The following is a 19505-nucleotide window of genomic DNA, read 5'->3' on the forward strand; positions in this document are numbered from 1 at the left end:
CAGCACATAATAAGCAGTGAGAAAAACAGATGAAAAGGGAAAGCGCAATGAAGCGAGTCAAGAAAATATGCTTTATCATCCTCCATTTGGCCATGAGCCTTTCCTGAAGGCATTCTCTACCTAAATGCACCCCTTATTTCAAGAATGGGGTAGTGGCGCCCGCCCTGTGGAACGCCCTCCCACCAGATGTCAAAGAGAACAACAATTACCAAACTTTTAGAAGGCAGCCCTGTTTAGGCAAGCTTTTAATGTTTGATGTATTACAGTGGTACCTCAGGTTAAGTACTTAATTCGTTCTGGAGGTCCGTACTTAACCTGAAACTGTTCTTAACCTGAAGCACCACTTTAGCTAATGGGGCCTCCTGCTGCCACCGCGCCGCCGGAGCATGATTTCTGTTCTCATCCTGAAGCAAAGTTCTTAACCTAAAGCACTATTTCTGGGTTAGCGGAGTCTGTAACCTGAAGCGTATGTAACTTGAAGCGTATGTAACCTGAGGTACCACTGTACTGTATTTTAATATTTGGTTGGAAGCTGCCCAGAGTGTCTGGGGAAGCCCAGCCAGATGGGCAGGGTATAAATAATAAATAATTATTATTATTATTATTATTATTATTATTATTATTATTATTATTATTATGGACCTTTGGCTCTGCAGATGCTGCTTGAAATATACTTGGAGTTGAGAGTGGATTCAACTCAGTACATAACACTGCTGAACTACCACTCCCATCAGCCTTAGCTTTGGGGGGCAGCTAGCACAGAACAGGACCAAGTAAACACTGAAACTACCCTCTGATGGTTAAATAAATGAAACAACATTGTATGATGGAATCTGATATCAGTCCTTACTGGCACATTTGAGAGAACATCACAGGGAGCAAAGGGGAAGGCCCACCCTGAGTCTGGCAGAGCACCAAAGAACATGGACTTCATGATACTGAAGGAGGAAGTGATTGCCTTTCTTTTCATTAGAAATGAAAGAGGAAAGGCTGGGTATTTCCCCATCAGGGAGAGATTTTACTGCCTGGACTAATCCTTAAGCAATAGCAAACATTAAAGAAACAAGAGGAAGATTGAAGTGGCTCCCAGCCCATGCAACTCTACCTCTAAACCATCAGTTGGTTAATCAATAACAAATTTTAAGAGCCTTAGGAAATTGGGGGGGAGGGGAAACTTTTCCCATTCAATGTTTTGTTGAATGATCAATCTAACTTTCCAACCTTTGAGCTTGAACTGATGCTGGAAGTTTAGTTTCGCACAACTGCAGTCACCAGAAGCATGCAAATTTATTGAATTAGCAGCACATGTCAAGAAAGTTAGAAAAGAAGTTAGTGGAGAAGGAGGACAATGAACACGTTCTTGTTCTTGTGTTGTGTTGGTTGATTGACACAAGTGTCGGCCTGTAGGGACTTCTGTAGCAAAAGGATCATGCCTCCATTGCCTGCTGAACCCCTTGACTGCTCCTTCAGAAGCACCTTGAAATATACTCAGAGTCAAGAGTGGATTTCATGCTCTTTATTCAGCTCATAGTGGTGAGGAGGGAATGAAAGTCCCCTCAAAGTATCTGCTTTATATACATTATTTACACAATGGGCTGCACATGACTGGCTAATTCCGGAATTCTCCTGTAGGCCAATCAGGTTGTGGATTCACTTCTATCTGGAGCTGGATTGGATGGCTCCTGCCGACCAATCATACTGCTGCATTGTTCTAGGACCAATCAGACTGCTGCAGTTTGGATCCTATTCAACTCAGTACATAACACACCTATGCAGACCCTGGTAATGTAACAGACGCCAACCAGGCTTTGAATGGTCAGGACTTATTTCCAAGCCCTCCTTAGGTAGATCCCAGGTGGGGATGGCAAGTTCGAAAGCACGTCAAAGTGCAAGTAGATAAATAGGTACTGCTCTGGCAGGAAGGTAAACGGCATTTCCATGCAGTGCTCTGGTTTGCCAGAAGTGGCTCAATCATGCTGGCCACATGACCCGGAAGCTGTCTGCGGCTCCCTCAGCCTATAGAGTGAGATGAGTGCGCAACCCCAGAGTAGTCTGTGACTGGACTTAACTGTCAGGGGTCCCTTTACCTTTTAAGGAAAAGCAGAGACATCAGCTTGTCAACAAAGATCTGTATAGTTAAAGCTATGGTTTTCCCAGTAGTGATGTATGGAAGTGAGAGCTGGACCACAAAGAAGGCTGATCTGCAGCTCTTCCCCTGTGGTCCAAAAGCGTGTGTTTGAAACGCACAATGACCATGCATTACCAGACAGCAAGCCTCCTATTGGTACTCCATGCTGCTTATATGATGACACCGACATGTGCTGATACTGCAACACTAACACAGCTGAACGAATTTGGATGCTACTGAGAGGTCACAGAACAGAGGGCTTATTCAAGTGCATGGCAGTTTGCCATGCTCTGACTGTCTATACCCTAGGGAGTGTGAGATTGACAGGCAGGCAGTGTGTGAAAAAGGAACTTTAATAAACACCAGGTGTCATCATGTCAATATACAAATCCAAGGTGTGACTTCTCCCCACCTGCTGCCCAGTTACTATAGCAGATGGGCATTTGGCTGTGAGCTTGCCTAAACTGGCAAGCTAATTCTGTCTTTGTGTTCATGGCTTTTCACAGAAGATACTACATTTAAGCTTAGAATGGCAAGCATGTCTGCATCTGTTGCAAACATTCCTTTCCACCCAATTCATTTTTGTATGTTCTTTTCATTAATATAATTTGCAAGTATGCATTTTATGCACACATGACCTTAGTATATGCATTTTTGTGCATATTACTTGACACTGCAAAATTCAGAAAAGTGCACGTTTTGAAGGATGCCTATCATAGAATTCTAGAGCTGGAATCTATATTTTTGGTTCACAAATTGTTTGGGAAAGTGCGATTTAGGTAGATTCACCTTGAATTGTGAACCACTCTAAATTTCTTTATCTATTCAAAATGTTAGACTTTTCGGAAACCACCCTTCAGCTTTCCTGAAAAGCAGCTTTATAAATTTCACCTGACAGCACCTCTTTCAGAATTGAAGAGCAGTGTTACACACAAACTCTGCATCCCTTCTCCTAATGAAAGGAAAGAAGGCAGAATGACTTCTGAATCTGCTGAAATCCTTGGATCTGCTGAAGTCCTTTCAGGCAAAGTTTCTTGAAAGTTTGAAGAAGAAATTGAAGAAAAAAATGGAAGAAAAATAATGAGCTCTCAATATACATATATATATATTTAACTTCAGTGAATCTGTGGCTTAATTATTTAAGGCGTGAGGCTCTGTGTGTGCCTATATCTATAGCAGCTGTTGTAACATTAAGCTCTCCAGATCTAGCTGAACTACACACAAACACACACACAAGTGTGCAAGCACACACACACACAATCACACACATATTGGCTTCCAGTAATGGATTTAGAAATGTTACAGGAAGTGGTTGTGGTTGCAAGAAACATGTTCCGGGAAAGTGTAGCATTCCAGGTGTTCTTTATTTAATGAACAAACAAACCTGGAACTATGCAAAATCTGCCCTGAGAAATTGCACCGACTCATCAAGGTTTTATTTATATGCAGTTTTGTTTTCCCTCAAAGTGCCGGCAAAGTCTATTTGCTCCATAGCAAAATAGCATTCTACTTACATAGCTTCTTAATGAAATTTTATATCCCACCCTTCCTCCCCCAAGGCAGCAAACACAATTGTGATAAAACATGTTCATTAGAAATAAAAGAAAAACATATATAGAACAATTTTATTTTATTTTTAAATTGAAAGCACATAAAAATATTTGATAACATTGCAAGGCAAAACTTGGGGTTGTGGGCAGTATCCAGCAAAACAGATCTACACAAAAGAACTTCTCCTCTCTCTCCTGATCCCATGCACCCCACTGTGTCACCCTAAATCTGTTCTGGGGGTTTCCCCAACCTTCTGGAACAGATCTAGAGATGGCACTGGGGCATTTGGAGAAAGGAAGAGCAAGAGGAAATTTGTATTCTATCAAAAGTTATAGCCAAATAGCCAGAAAAGAGGAGCACAACTTGCTTAGGTTGATAGGCAGTAGCTTTCCTTCATTTGAATGTAGCCAATGAGCATGAGCGTTTAGAGAGCCAATCAGGTGTTATGAGCCATCAAACCTCGGAAATACACTTTCCCCAAAAGGTTGCCACAATTTTGGCCACTAGTGTATTTAGAATCTATTGGCATATGAACTCATAGCAAGAAATGTAAGGTACACATCTGGCAAGTAAATAAGTTCCACTGGTTTACTTATTCATTTTTATTTTTATTTTTGTTATGGAAGCCACAGACACTTATGCTACTGTTGTAAGTACAAGTTGCAACTATGTCTACTCACGAGTCATGATACAGCACGATGTCAATGAGACTTGCTCCCATAGTTAAGCAGGTTTAGGATTGGATCCCTGGGTTATATTTTAATTGAATGCAAACAAAACCTATGAGTTGCACCACCGCTGTATAAAGACTCCTGTTCTGATGGGCTAATGTCCACATTGCATTTAGGTTGACAGATGCCGCCAAAGGGATTCACGTTGCATGCAGAAGCCTTCTGTGAATTATTATTTTCACACAAATTGCACAGGTAGGTTTTTTAAGTATTTGCATGCAAGGTGACTCATGGTTACTGTGAATAAACCTACATAGCAGATCTCCAGTTTGGGTGTCTCTTCTTGAAGATCCAATTGCTATCCTCCTAGTAAAATAAGGAATGCACCAAAAATGCTTTATGGGGGTGTGGCAAAGCCCTTCAGGTCTCAGAGCTGAAAAAAACCTCTAGGGAATAAGATATGTTGTTAATCTGGTTCAGCTGCTAATGAGGTGTGATTTCTGCTTCCTGCAGGGAATGCTCTGTCACAGAGGAGAACTTTGAGAATTATTTTTTGATCCCAAGGACTGCAATTATGAGCTCTGTAGGAACTGATTTATAATGCTATTTGTTGAGTATGTGAAATAGGGGCTTAGTTAAAAGGAGTGAAGCAAGTATCTTGAATGATAGATTTGAAATTCGATGGCAGTCCTTTAGCAACTTTTGGAAGAACAGTGGTGTTATTCATGGCACTGTTAATGTTGTTCTTTGGGTTTGACCTTTTTATTTCCCCGTTCTGCTCCTGCACCTTTAAAAGAGTCCTGATTTATGAAAATTAAGCCAGTAAAACTGTTCTGGCATTGAGGCAGGTCTGGAGCTTTGCTGTTTTTTCTGGTCGATGAAGAAATAGGTAGCAATTCTAGCAGATATTGACAAAATGTTTTGAAATGTTGTAAACGGGGATAAAAATGGTTAGAAAATTCTGTCACATCGTGTGAAAGCTAAATATATAAAGGATCAGGGGGTTGTTTTGAAAATGAGGTGAATATTATCATAAATTGGGAAGTTTAATGATGAGAGGAACTGTTGCAATGTAATTGTTAAAATGTTTATAAGGTTCACAACTGTTTTGATACTTTGTGCTCTGCTTATGGGCTGTATTCAAGAGGAATTAGCATTGCAGAGATATTTCTTGAGGAGGCTAATTATTCTCGGATGTGAAAGAACATTGAAAGCTCTTTTATTATTCCTTTAAGAGTCAGTAAAAGATTCCTGGTTCCCAGAAAGTCATGTGCTTTAAATGTGATGACTAAATGTTAATATCAGGGGGGAAATGAAAAATGAGGGGCTGTATGGCTCCTTTTTCAGCACGGGAAAGGTGAAAGTCTGAGTGGAAATAATGTGTGCATGAGAAGGGTGGGGCAGAGCTTGCATACAGCTGCTGCCCCCACCCACACTTTGCTCATGAATATGCCTTTGCGGAACAATCCTAGGTGCGTCTACTCAGAAGTAAGTCCCATTGACTTCAGGTAAGATGGTCTAGGATTGCAGCCTGAGTTCTCCTCACTGCTTGTTCACAGTGGCAGGGGTGGAGCAAGGTGAGTACAGTGGATGTGGACCGCCCCGGTGTCATTTCTGAGGGGGGTGACATTCGGCCCACCACCTGCCTGTGACTCCCCATCTGTCTGGGGAAAGGGGGCAGTCTTTCCTCCTCCCCCCTTCGTTTTGACAACCCCATACTCCTGGGCTGCTGGAGGAGGCATACAGGCATGTAGGGAGAGGACACGAAGGAGGCAGGTGAGCAAACAAGCCGAGGGTGGAGGGAACTCTGGACCCAAACCCTGGAATACAAAAAAAGTTCAACTTTTGCCAACCCCCCCCCCAAAGCAATGGGTAGATCACAGGCAGTCTTTTTATACTGTGAGTAAATCACAGTCTCTTGAGAGTCCAACTAGATTTCAATGAGGGGGGGTTGATAAGAAATTCTCCGCACCAGGTACCACCTGACCTTGCTACACCACTGCACAGTGGTACGTATTAAAGGCTTTGGGGTCCCATCCTGCTTTCACCACACACTTCCAGTGATTATCACAGTTTGATTCAGCTTCGGTCATTCACTGCAGGGCACCGCGCAGTAGATTAGCTATTAAGCTGCCATATTATAGCAACGGATGTTGAACTGTTCTAATGACAACTTCTTTTTCTGCATTGCAGACTTTGCTGACTTTTGCTAACTCCCTGCCTATAGCTATGGAGAGAAAAATGAATTTCATCCCCCTCCTCCTCCTCCTGCATGCCACAATTGACAGCAGCGTGGGATGCTACTGTGACCATTACCCATGGTCTCCCTGGTCTAGCTGCTCAAGGACTTGTAATTATGGCACTCAAAGTAGGCAAAGGTAGGAGAGACACGACACCTTTGACTTTACAAACTGATACCTTTTTATCTTTCAAGTTGTCTGTTAGGAATATGCCTAGACGAAAATATTTTCAGCAGGCATTGAGAAAGGATAGAGGGAAGGTGTTTGCCTGATGTCTGTAGACAGGGATGTGGTGATCACACAGGGTCCCCGGATGTTTCACCGTCTATTGATCGCTGTGCCACCACTTTATTTCTCACTCCCACCATCCAGGCCCTACCTGGTACAATACTGAGTCCGGTCAAGGTTAAATTGGAACATAAACTTCTGTTTATTTATTGCGGTTTAACAAGCGTGTGGTTTCATAAACGGTATCAGTCAATTACAATCATGGGGTGCCTATCCAGACCTATAACTTCCGCTACCTGCTCTCACTCACTAAACCACCTCTCAGATATTGATTTGTCTTCATAGCCCCTAACTGTTCCTGACTCAGCTTAATCTGCTACACTAACTCAATCTACCCACAGACTCTTCCCAATTCACTCCCGCTCCAATCAACCACCCCACTCCCAACGAACTCCTCCCTTCACCCCACCCAGAGCTGGTTTTATAGTCCCTCTGACTCCACCCCCTGGGTTCTGATTGGGTAAGCTGTTTAACTATTTCACTTCCAGCACTCTCATACGTTAACGTCACAAGGGAGTTCTAGACTAGATGACACTCATGGTTGCTTCCAACTCAATGATTCTATGATTCAGTCTAAGAGTGGGTGTTGCCACACTGCAGGATCAATTTCTTGCAAATGTAGAACGAGTACAGGCAATGACCAGTTGATGTGCTACTGGACACCTGTGCATCGGGGTGACCCAGAAGTGTAACTGGGTGTGTGTGATGGGGGGCAGGGGAGTAACAGAGCATAATGGGGCATAACAGGGGGGAGTTGGCTTATGTGCCACCAATGGGAGACGGGGTCATTGCCTGTATTATGTGGCACTTGTAAGAGTGCCAGTTCCACAAATCGAAGTCGTCAAGTGGGTGTATATGGCGTAAGGAGATCTTGCAGGTAAACTGCCCCCAAGCTGTTAAGAGCTTTATATACTAACAGTAATGCATGTTGTTTGCCCTTTATCTGCCAATTTCCGCCCCTGTGACTCACTGCTAATCTTCTTCCCCAAAGTTTTGGAAAACCTGAACTGCTTCAAATAAACTTTTTTTCTTTTAGTTATTATCAGCCCTCTGTCAGACAAGGCAGGCATCTCAATCCTCTGTCCCTTGTGGCAGAGCCAGTGCAACTTGCAGCATTCCAGGTCCATTCAAGCGTCCTCGAGACAAAAGGCTTCCTTGCAGCAACTAATTGCCCATTAATTCATTTTCATTTGTCCTCTTTGGCAGGCAGGTTCCAAGGTGGGAATTATTTTGCTTCCCTTGACAGGAACCCTTGGCCACAAACACGGGTTTTCCCCCCTGTATTCTAGGCAAATCAGGATGGATGACTATTATATCAAAAACCTCTGTGGCCAACTCTGCACAACTCAGGAATCCAGGGCCTGCAACCAGCAGATGTGCCCTATCAATTGCCAGCTTGGAAACTTTGGTCCCTGGTCAGAATGTGACCCCTGTGTTAGAAAACAAGTAAGTGCAAAAATTGAAGGGAGGGGGGCATGAAAGGAAGTCAGTGTCAGGGACCGTGCTGAGGAGGGCTGCACTGAGGAGGAATGGTGGGAGCCTCCCCCTCCCCCGATCAGGATCCTGAATAGATTTGGAACAGTGGTTTGCAGAGGGACATAGTTCAGAAGGCAGAAGCTGGGAAGTACTGGGTGAGGAACAGCTAGGAGCAGGAGAACTGGGAGAGAGACAGTTAACAGACTCACTGTCATTGGAAAGCATCCAGGCCAGGCATAGGCAAACTCAGCCCTCCAGATGTTTTGAGACTACAATTCCCATCAGCACTGACCACTGGTTCTGTTAGCTAGGGATGATGGGAGTTGTAGTCCCAAAACATCTGGAGGGCTGAGTTTTGCCTGGTCCAGCCGCTTAGCCCAAGATCAAGGAGAGCAGATAAGGTGGCAGCACAGGAAGCACAGTGGTTGCGAGATCAGGATGCAAGACACGAAAGTGACCCGGGGGGGGACTAGGGAGGAAGTGGGTGGAACCCTTACTTGGGAGCACCTTCATTCCTTTGAAATGGATTCTTTCTTCTCTAGCTGTGATCATTAAAGTTCTAACTGGTAAGAGACTCCTTTCTCTTTGTTCTGCTTGTCTACGACCAAATTGGGGATGGGGGGAGGAAACTGAGTCCCTGAAGCCTGACAGGCAATGAGAAATGCAAGTGAGCCTTTTGTATTACCGTATTTTTCACTCTATAAGATGCACCAGACCACAAGACACACCTAGTTTTTGGAGAAGGAAAACAAGAAAAAAAATATTCTGAGTCTCAGAAGCCAGAACAGCAAGAGGGATCGCTGCGCAGTGAAAGCAGCAATCCCTCTTGCTGTTCTGGCTTCTGTGATAGCTGCGCAGCCTGCATTCGCTCCGTAAGACACACACACATTCCCCCTTACTTTTTAGGAGGGAAAAAGTGAGTCTTAAAGAGCAAAAAATGCGGTATTTTGATTCATTCAAAGTACAGCTCACTATCCATTGTGAAAGTCCCAGTTTCAATGCTCAGCGTTTCCAGGTAAGGCTGGGAAAGATTCTCCTTCTGAAACCCTGCAGAGTCTCTGCCAGTCACTGTAAGCAATAATGAGCTAGACTGACCATTGGTCTGACTCAATCTAAGGCTCCTTCCTATCTTCCCCCTAACTATTCAGCTCAAGGCATGCACTGTCATTTCTTCAAATTTGTCTGGAGAGGGGAGGCAAAATCTCACTGCCACCTCCTCGTACTCTGTTTTCACTAGTGGCACCAGTGTTAAGGAATGCTCTCCCTGCTGAACTACAATAGACCCCCATCAGTATTGGCATGCCACCGTTATACAAGCAGTCCTCCGATCTCCTGGCCTAAAGATCCTGTTGTAGCTGTTAATTGCTGTGCTATTTTAATGGGCTTTTTAACTGCACATTTGTATTGGGGGTGTTTATTTTAATGTTTTGGTGGAATGGCTTTCTGTGTATTTTAATAAGGTATGTTTCTAATTTTTGGTCATGGGTTTTATACTCATAAATGACTTAGAAGCCATTTTGGCAATTAGGCAGAATATAAATTACTTGACGATGGTGATGGTGTCCTTGTTTCGTGTCCTTTCAGTTTCGTGTCAGGTCCATTATCACACCTTCTCAGTTTAAGGGGCAACCCTGCAATGAGCCACTGGTAGATTCCCGGAGGTGCTACCCAACCAAACAATGCAACATAGAGGAAGTAAACTGCGAGAATAAATTCCAGTGTGAAAATGGTAACCCATATTTGTATCTTGATTCCTTCAATTTAGATGCACCATCAAAAAAATTTACAACCATTTTAGTAGCGAAGCAAGTTCCATGTGTGCAGTTGACTGTCTCCTTCCCCCATGCACCCCTGCACTCCTTTCCAATCTGCTGGGGGAACACACAGAGTGAATTTGGAGGGTGTGGGGGAAACAGAAGGAACAGAAGGAGGGGAAGTTCCATTGCATGAGTTGAAGCTGTTCCACTTGTGCAATAACTTTGTTGGATACAGCCCTATTTATTTATATAAGGTCTGACACCATTTATTTAGGCTCTCTAACCAGTTCTCCATTCCAGATTAGCATCTGAATCTGGAGGGCCACGCACAAGTTCCCTATCCTTGACTAAGTGAAATAATACATTCTTGGTGTGGGTGTGGGTGTTCAATAATCTAAAGCAATAGCTTCTAACTCTTAAAACTATGGTGTGAAAGGCAGGGCCCATGCCTACCAAATCTATCTTGGCAGGCATCTTGATGGGCTGGATGGCCACTAATGTGGATGGCTTTGAAAGTGAACTCGATAAATTTGTGGCCAGTCACTGTGTGAGAACAGAGTACTGGACTAGATAGGTCTTTAGCCCCGATACAGCAGACCTTTTCTTATGTTCCTAACAACAGGTCGGTGCATTGGCCGAAACTTGGAATGCAATGGCGAAAATGACTGTGGGGACAATTCAGATGAAAGGAACTGTCGCCGTGTGAAGGCTGTGTGCAACAGAAGGCACGAGAGCATTCCTAGCGTGCAGTTAATAGGCCACGGGTAAGGAAGCTATTCTTAGATGTCTTTTGCTTGTTCACATCTAGTAAATAAGTTAAAAAGAACACCTTACAGACAGACTATAAATATACAATCCAAGTATGCTTTCTGCATGCACTATTATCACTGTGGTTTCCTAAAAATTGTTGTAAACAGAAAAATATATTGATTACCATAACATGACTGATAATTTAACTTGTTTTAACTGATTTTAATATTGTATTTTTACATTGCTTTTCCTTGTATTTGTTGGGGGGATTTATTTGACTGGAGGGGGAATTACAAGGAGCAAATGACAGGCAGAGAAAGGATTAATCCCTCCCTCTTCTACAAATTGCATCCTCTTGCAATTGTTCTGCAATGACTGGATTTCCCAAATGTCTAGTTCAACTGCAGCAGACACTCTACCCCCCCCCCCCCGGTATAATGAAGCCACTTGCCTTCACACTTTCCCCACCACAAGGTGGAACAGAGCAAACTAAAAAATCTTGCTAATCCAATTTAAATTATTTTTAAGATACCTCAAAATTCCTACAGAAGTTTCACTTGATCAGAATAACCCACGATCTAAAACCCAGAAGAATTCCACTCACAGAGCAACAATTCCTCGAGTTCCCTGGGAAGAGGAACAAATCCAAAAGCTGTGGTTAACTTTCATGCCGATGAATTGTGTTAACTCTGAGAAAGATGGAATGAGCTAATAGGAGGTGGTTTTAAAGCTGGTTTCTGATTAGCTGGACGTGGGTGGCGCTGTGGTCTAAACCACCAAGCCTCTTGGGCTTGTCGATCGGAAAGTTGCGGTTCAAATCCCCGTGGCGGCGTGAACTCTCGCTGCTCTGTCCCAGCTCCTAGCAGCTTGAAAGCATGCCAGTGCAAGTATATAAATAGGTACCACTGCTGCAGGAAGGTAAATGGCATTTCCATGTGCTCTGGCTTCCATCATGATGTTCCGTTGTGCCAGAAGTGGTTTAGTCATACTGGCCACTCGGAAAGCTGTCTGTGGACAAACGCCAGCTCCCTCGGCCTGAAAGCAAGATGAGTGCCACAACCCCATAGTCGCCTTTCACTGGACCTAACCGTCCAGGGGTCCTTTACCTTTACTTCTGCTTAGCTATGAAGGAGCAGGTTCTGCTTTTATAAACAGGCATTCTCAATAAATGGGAAAGGTGGGACTAGGGGTGGATGAACCTAGTCAGTTTCAGTTTCTCTTGGTTTCTCATTTTTTCAATCTTATGCTCTGTTTGCCCCGTTCCCACTTCAGTCTGTGATTTTTTTTTAAGTCTCCATGTAGAATTGTATGGATTTTCATATTCCTTTTTCCTAATATAATCATTTTTGTACACAAGTTTGCCTAATAGACAGATTTTTGCAAGCAGTCTTCCTTGATATATTGCATTTTCTGCATTATTTTCACAAATGTACACATCTTTGTGCACATTTCTTACATTTGCCTATGCTTCACCTTCTTTGGTTGAAGAACTGCATTGCAAAATTTGCAAAAGCGTGAATTTTGAAAGATAGTTTGTGTTTTTGTTCCTGTATTGGTTTCAGAAGTGCACATTATGTAGACTAAAATGTGAACTAAACAATTCTCTCCCCCATCCCTAGCTAGGATAGACAAGAACATTGGACAAGTTGAGAGGGATAAGTTTATACTCTAGCCTAGCTACTCAGAGGTAAGTCCCATTGGTTTTCAGGCTATCCCTCCCAGTAAGTATGCATAGGCACACAGTGTTATTTATTCAGTCAAGTCATTTATCCATCTTATCTGACTGACATGTTGGCCCTTGGTGCTTTTTGTGACCAGCCAAACTTTCTGAAATCTTCCCTTTCTCCAGGTTTCATATTATGGCACAGGAGAACAGAGGAGAAGTCCTTGGCAATTCTTTCAATGGAGGCAAATGTACACTTGTGAAAAACAATGATACACGGAAGACATTTCGAGTTCCTGCAAACTTAGAGACTGTCAGCTTTCAGGTACTGGTCACAAAATACAAAGCACCAGATCTTGCATACAGAAGCTCTACAATGATTATAAGGCAAATGATATCATACTTTAGCAACAGAGGACTGGACGTTTTCCAGAAATATATGTATCTTCGGGCAATATTAATCCTGCTCTATTGGGATTTGAGGCTTGCTGGGTAAGTGGAAGCAGGTAGAGCAGGCAAATCAGGACCCTGGACAGTTCCCCGCTCTTTGAGCTATGGTAGATGTTGTCTCAGCAACGGATCTGATCGTCTGAAGGCCTTTTGTGGTTCTACCCTCTCTGGGAGCTGTGTAATTTTTTCCTGTAATTCGTGTAATTCATGTTCCTGTGTGGCTGTGGAATTGCAGACACTAAAGTGGAGTCATCCCCAGAGTCCAAAGATGAAGGGGAAACCATGTTCTTAGGCCAAAATGATGGAGAAAGTGCTGCTGAAGGCTCCCTGTGGGGTGACTTTTGGGACATCTGAACCTGAGTCCTCCTTGGTGACATGCTGATCTGGATGTAGTAGACATAATTTTTGAATAGAACCATGCCGTATATTAATTGTGGGTGCATATCATTAAAAAGGGTGTCTCTGTTTTCCCTCTCCACAGACAGAGAATGAAGAGGATGATGTGGCATCTGATTTTTACAGTGATTTAATTCCTCTAGAGTCTTCTTCCTCTGGAGGCAGCTCTTCCTCCAGCTCAGGCAGACGATCCTCTGGAATCCCATTGCTCTTCTCCAGAAAGACTAAAGTGAAGGTCACGTCTTCATCCTCCTTCAGAGAGGCTGTGCAAGCTTCATATAAAAAGGTACTCATGTTTTTGTTCTCTCCGTTTTTTCAGTCTCTGTCCACTAGTGCTGGATTCAAGTCTTGACCAGCAGAAGCGGGAAAGGATATGGTTTATTTTCCAGGGAACACAAAACTTTTCCTCCACTGAAGTATCTGTATTGTGAGAGAGCAGAAAATTGTATCATAGGCCTGAAAGTGATTGTATCATAGGCCTGAAAGCAGATTAGTTTAGAGGCGTCCATTCAGATCATTGAAAGGGAAGACAGAGACATTATATGTCATATACAGCTTATCGTATTTTTCGCCCTATAGGACGCAATTTTTCCCCTCCAAAAATGAAGGGGAAATGTGTGTGCGTCCTATGGGACGAATACAGGCTTTTGCTGAAGCCTGGTGAGCGATAGGGGTTGGGGCGCACCGACCCCTCTCTCTCTCCAGGCTTCAGAAAGCTCCCGGGATCGGCGCAGCTCCGTGCAACCCCCCGGAGCCTGGCGTGAAGCCCGAAGGTTGTGCAAGCTCCCACCCAGAGCACGCACCTTCGGCATCGCTCTGGGACCTGTTCTGGGGGCTGGGGTCGGGGGAAGCTCGGGCTTCCCCCGCCCCAGCCCCAGCCCCGCGCCTGGGTGGGGGAAAAATAATTTCCCCCCTTTGTTCCCCCCCCCAAATCTAGGTGCGTCCTATGGGCCGGTGCGTCCTATAGGGCGAAAAATACGGTATATGTTTTTCTTTTTAAATGTCTCCTGATGGGTGAAGTTAGAGTTTTTCTAAGCCCAATGAAACCCCTAAAATACAACTGGAATAAGAGTGATCTTTTCTTGTTCATCAATGTCTCGTGGCGCAGGAAAGATAGATAATATTAGACACATTGCAATCAGGGCTGGGGGATCATAAAGTTTAAGGCGTGTCTTTTGAGAATGTATCTGTATTGAGATTAAGGTCAGTAGACCTGATTGCATCTGATCAAAAACTTCAGTTCTATTCATTTGTGTTTGAACAGAGACAATGCTTTTCCTGTTTCACTACAGCTGTTAGTTTATGCAGCGATGCTGAGATGAATCTATTTTTATCAGGGAAGAGCACCACGCTCATTTTGCATACATTTTTGCAATTAACCGCAGACGGAGCTTTTGCATTCCATTGCTATTTAATACCAACATTTACACACCCACCCTTTCAACAACCATGTGTATTAAACCTGACAACCAAAGATCACTGGAGCAAGTGAGGTGTGCTGGTCCCGGTGGGAAGGTTACGGTTGGCGTAGTCAAAGTCCGGTCCTGGGTCACTAGCCTGGAAACAGTTCACAAGGAGTGGGGCGAGGTCCAAAGCAGGAAGCCAGGCGGGGACAGGAACACTGGAGGATCAGGTCTGGGTCCGGGCAGGAACAGGTACTCAACAATGACGTTGCTCCCACAACCTGGGACCGGGCTGACTGGCCTTTATCTTCTCTGAGGCCAGGGCGGTCCTGGCCCCCAGGAGACCCGCCTCTTCTGGCCTTAAGGCGAGCACTCCTCCTGGGAGAAACCAGTTCCCTTCGCCTCTCTGCCCTGAGCCTCTGCGGTTCAGGAGAGGCCGAAGGGTTACTGGGCCCAGGGGGAGACTCAACTGTAGGCACTGAGTCCTCAACCACCTCTGGAGCCAGAGTGGGTTCACCCGGTGCCTGCTCCTGAGGATCCGGCACAGGTGCAGGCGCTTCAGAATCAAGACCCTGCCCCAGTTCAGCCGGCCCTGGAGGCGGGGACTCCTGTGCAGGCTGGTATTCCTCCGGTTCAGCCTCTGAATCAGATTCCCAGGCCATCACATGAGGCTTGCAACAGAATGGTGTGATGTATCCTCACTTCCTAGCAGTGGTGTTCCAGTTCAGGGTTCCTGCCACCCAGCCATACCCATCTCCAGGATAATATCAGTGTAAGGAACTCAGGAAGATGTATTGCATTTACCTGCAATACCAGTTTTCTGTTTCCCATCTGACCATCAATGTTCTGTGGCTGCTGAAAATATTCAGCCCTCACTGGGCTGTAATTTTGGTGTGTGTTTGTTACTGTTTGTTTTAGGTTTTGTGTACTTCTGCCAAAACTGAAGTCCCCCTGAGAATGCTAATATTCTTGTCTCTGCGACTCCATTTTTGTCGGCAGTCACTGCCTGAGGTTGCTATTGAAGGCTGTGATGCTGGTTTAGACTTTTGATCTGATCAAGCAAGGCAATTCTTTTCATGTCTTGACAAAAAAATGAAGGGAATTTACTTCCAAACCAATTATAGTTATTCTGCACTAGGGAAAAGGGAGAATTTAGATCCGAGTTGCATTTAAAAGCAAACATCCATACTTTTCAAAACAATACAAACAGAGCCATTTTTTGAAATTTGCACTTGTCTGAATTTTGCAATGCAGTTCCTCAGTCAAGGAATGTGTACAAAACTGCATATACTAGGATAAAGTGTGCATATATTGGTGAAAAATAGCAGGCTAATATTCATCACAGCAGGGGAGATTGTCCAGTAAAAATATGTATCTTTTGAGAATTTTACACTAAAATGCAGATGAGTTTTCAAGATCATATATTTTTTAAAATGGCAGACTGCTGTGGAAATGTGGAGAACTAGATAAGTATGGGAAAAAATGGCAGAAACCAAAACTGACAGATTCACCCATACCTATTCTGTACAGATATCACTGGTGCTAAATCTAGATGCCTTTTTGCCCTAATATATCTGGCAGCAGTTAAGATGAGACCTAGTGTGGTTCAGGGACTAAAGTGTTGAAGTAGATTTCAAGCAACCTGGTTTTAACTTGCCACTTGGCCAGGAAGTTCACTAGATGACCTTGGGCAAATCATGACATCTCAACCTAGCCTACCTCTCAGGGTTGTCATAAATATAAAATGGGAGGGAGGACCTTTTGCACTGTGGCTTGAATTCTTTAAAGGAAAAATGGCATATAAATGGAATGAGCAATTCTCTCTCTTTTTCTGGAAAGCATATTCTGCATGGTGAGTTGGGTTTTTGTTTTTATCATGGTGCAACATTTGTCCTTTCTTTCTAATGTACACTTGTAAATTCTAAATGAATTCATAATAGCCTATGTTTCAGTAAAAGTGTGGGTGTTATGGGGTATAATATTTATTTTTTAAAATAATGTTCTTGGTAGCATTTGATTAATAAGTAAAAAAATTCTTTTCCCAAGTGAAACAAATATGAACATAATTACTTTAGTGTCTGCAGTGTAGAGATAAGCTTTTCTCTTAAACCAGTTTATTTATTCATTTATATACTGTATAAAATATCACAGTAGAAACAGCGGCCAGGGATTGTAAATGGGAAAAGATTTTAGAAATAAATAAATTGTTGGTGCTGGAGGTAGTGATTTGTCCATTTACTGATAGCATGTAATATATAGAACATTCCGGACAGAATTATTGTAATTTGCAATAAAAGGAACCAAAAACCAAGAAAGAACTAAAGTTAAGTTTCTCACCAACAAATTCATCACCATAAGTTGTGGCGCAGGTGGCTGGTTTTATTGGTCTTCAAAGGTGAAGAGACATAATCATGGAGGGATAGTACTTTGGGCTGCTATTAGCCATCACTCCCACTTATGGTGAACTCAGATGTTGAGTGCTGACACAAATTCATCCAGAATTGGGCAACTGATAAACTAGAGGTATTAGGGTGTATGTGTGTGTGTTGGTATGTAGGTGAACCTGTGAACTGCTCCACTGTATTCACATACCCTCCACCTCTTTGAAGCCCAAATCCGGGACACCATCTTCCTGGATGCCATCTTTCCCATTTTTTATCATGAGAGCATGGCGGCAAATTTGGTTGCCATGATCTTGTGCAATTTCACACCATAGTTCACCGCAGGCAAAACGTTTTGCTTTTTTCAAGCATGGCACCCAAAAATGTGTGTTTGGGGGCACCATATGAGATCATGGCCCTCCCAAAAGTGCTAATTAGGGGGGAATTGCACTGTGAGATCGCAGCAAGCAAAATGGCTGCCGTTCTCTTGTGATTAAAAAAATGGGATGTCCAGGTTTTTGGGGGGACACTTATGGGGTATGTATTCAGCCCTGAGAAACGCTACAATTCAAGTGACAGCAGCACATGAGATGGTTTTCTCTGTGGTGGCTCCAAGGAGTTCTGGAATGCCCATCCATTTCCAGGTGTATCTTTTGGCAGTTCATATACTTTTTTTGGCCTTGGATCAAGGTGCTGTCCTAGGCATTTGGACGAGTAGCAGTTTACCCTCCTGCTATTTTATGTTGCTGCACTCCTGTTTTGCTGCTCATGTAATCTTGTTGAGCTTTGTGCTTTTAATTCGTGGTTTCAATGAATTTTATGTTGTTTTAAAACCATTGTCATTTTATGTAACCTGCCCTGGGAGCATTTGGTGAAGAATGTTCATAAAAATCAAATAAGTGTCTTATTAGCAACTGGAACAGACTCTAACTTTAATTCTTCCATTTTAGAACTCCAACTTTATTAGAGTCCATAAGGTGATTGCTGTGTCAAATTTCACAGTGAAACAGTCAGATTTGCACCTCTCTGGAGTTTTCCTACAGGCCCTCAACAGCCTGCCTCTGGAGTACAACTATGCCCTTTACAGCCGGATATTTGATGACTTTGGGACTCATTACTATACTTCTGGTTTAATGGGGGGCACGTATGACCTCCTCTATCAATACAGTGCTGAAGAGCTGAGAAATTCAGGTATGTGGCAGTTAGCTAGGTAAGATAAGCCCACATCACCATTTTAACAGCAGTTAATGGCCCTGTTTGGGGGAGAATGGGAGAGCATATGCAACAATTTCTTTTTAAAAAACCAAACTTTTCCAGAAGTCTCTTTAGTGATATAATGAAATAGGATATGCATGAGGGAATATTGTACCAAATCTTGGTGACAGGGGACCTGAAAAAGGAATGTTTGTTTAGATTTCCCATGAAGAGGGCACAAAGAGGAATGTTTAGATTATGGACAGTGCAGTTGCTCTCTTATGCCTACTCTGACCAATGACATCTTGGGTAACTGAGTAAATGGTTGTATGCGTGTTTGAGTGACATTTCCTTGGTTCCATGCTCTCTTCCCCAACAACATCTTGCTATAACTCCTATTGTTCCTACCACAAACCTGTAAATCTTGCCCTTGCGTGTCAAGGTCCTCCAATCCACCCCCAAATGATTCACACTTCACACATAATTTTTGTTTAAGATTTTTGGCATAAATTTGGCCACAACTTTATTAAAATTCATAAATGTGAGTGGTTGCTTAGGCATTGGTTATGACTATCTGTCCCCGTGCCTAGGGACAGAACTGACTTCCAGATTCCAGCGAAAGCCAGTAAGGGAAAACAATATTGGAGAGAGCATGGAGATGGGACCAGACCCTCACCCCCCCCATGCTCCCTGGGGCTTGCACGGCTGAAAGAATGGCAAGCCCCTGGATTCCTTTAATGGAATTCCCTTTCCGCAGCAGCATTGGAGGGGCAGGCACTGCCAATCCATGCCCCTCCACCAACCAATTTTTAAACCAATGCCTAACCGCAACCTTACAAGCTGTGACGATTTGCTACGCAGTAGGCAAAAACCAAATGGCACCAGCCAATCAGCCAAGTGGACAAAATTCCTACCAAGCCCCTGCCCCAAAAGCAGGCAACCCCATGACAGGCATAGCAAGGTCAAGCAAGATTCCTAAAATTAGGGAGGGTGGGCGGGTGATCCGATGCACACAGCAAAAGTGCCTAATCAGAGCTGGGTGACTTCATTTTATAACCTTTGGTCCAACCCCCTAAATGGCAACACCAAAATTTGCCCAACCACCCAATCACTGCGGATGGTCATCCAAACTAACCCACCCAGCAACAGAGGGGTGG

General features: G+C 43.6%; 1 protein-coding gene across 1 annotated transcript in view; it reads left to right on the top strand.

Annotated features, from left to right (window-relative positions):
* The first annotated feature begins 4531 nt into the window (after positions 1–4531).
* C6 (complement C6) overlaps positions 4532–19505 on the top strand; it is a 57517-nt gene continuing 42543 nt past the window's right edge. The window contains exons 1-9 of the mRNA XM_083703794.1: positions 4532–4605; positions 4864–4933; positions 6544–6728; positions 8168–8324; positions 9939–10083; positions 10734–10875; positions 12711–12849; positions 13456–13656; positions 18105–18345. Coding sequence (XP_083559920.1) covers positions 4535–4605; positions 4864–4933; positions 6544–6728; positions 8168–8324; positions 9939–10083; positions 10734–10875; positions 12711–12849; positions 13456–13656; positions 18105–18345 — 1351 coding nt within the window. The 5' untranslated portion in view covers positions 4532–4534. The remainder of the gene's footprint in view (positions 4606–4863; positions 4934–6543; positions 6729–8167; positions 8325–9938; positions 10084–10733; positions 10876–12710; positions 12850–13455; positions 13657–18104; positions 18346–19505) is intronic.

Source organism: Podarcis gaigeae (assembly GCF_964106915.1).
Source record: "Podarcis gaigeae genome assembly, chromosome: 11".
NCBI classification, from domain to species: domain Eukaryota; kingdom Metazoa; phylum Chordata; class Lepidosauria; order Squamata; family Lacertidae; genus Podarcis; species Podarcis gaigeae.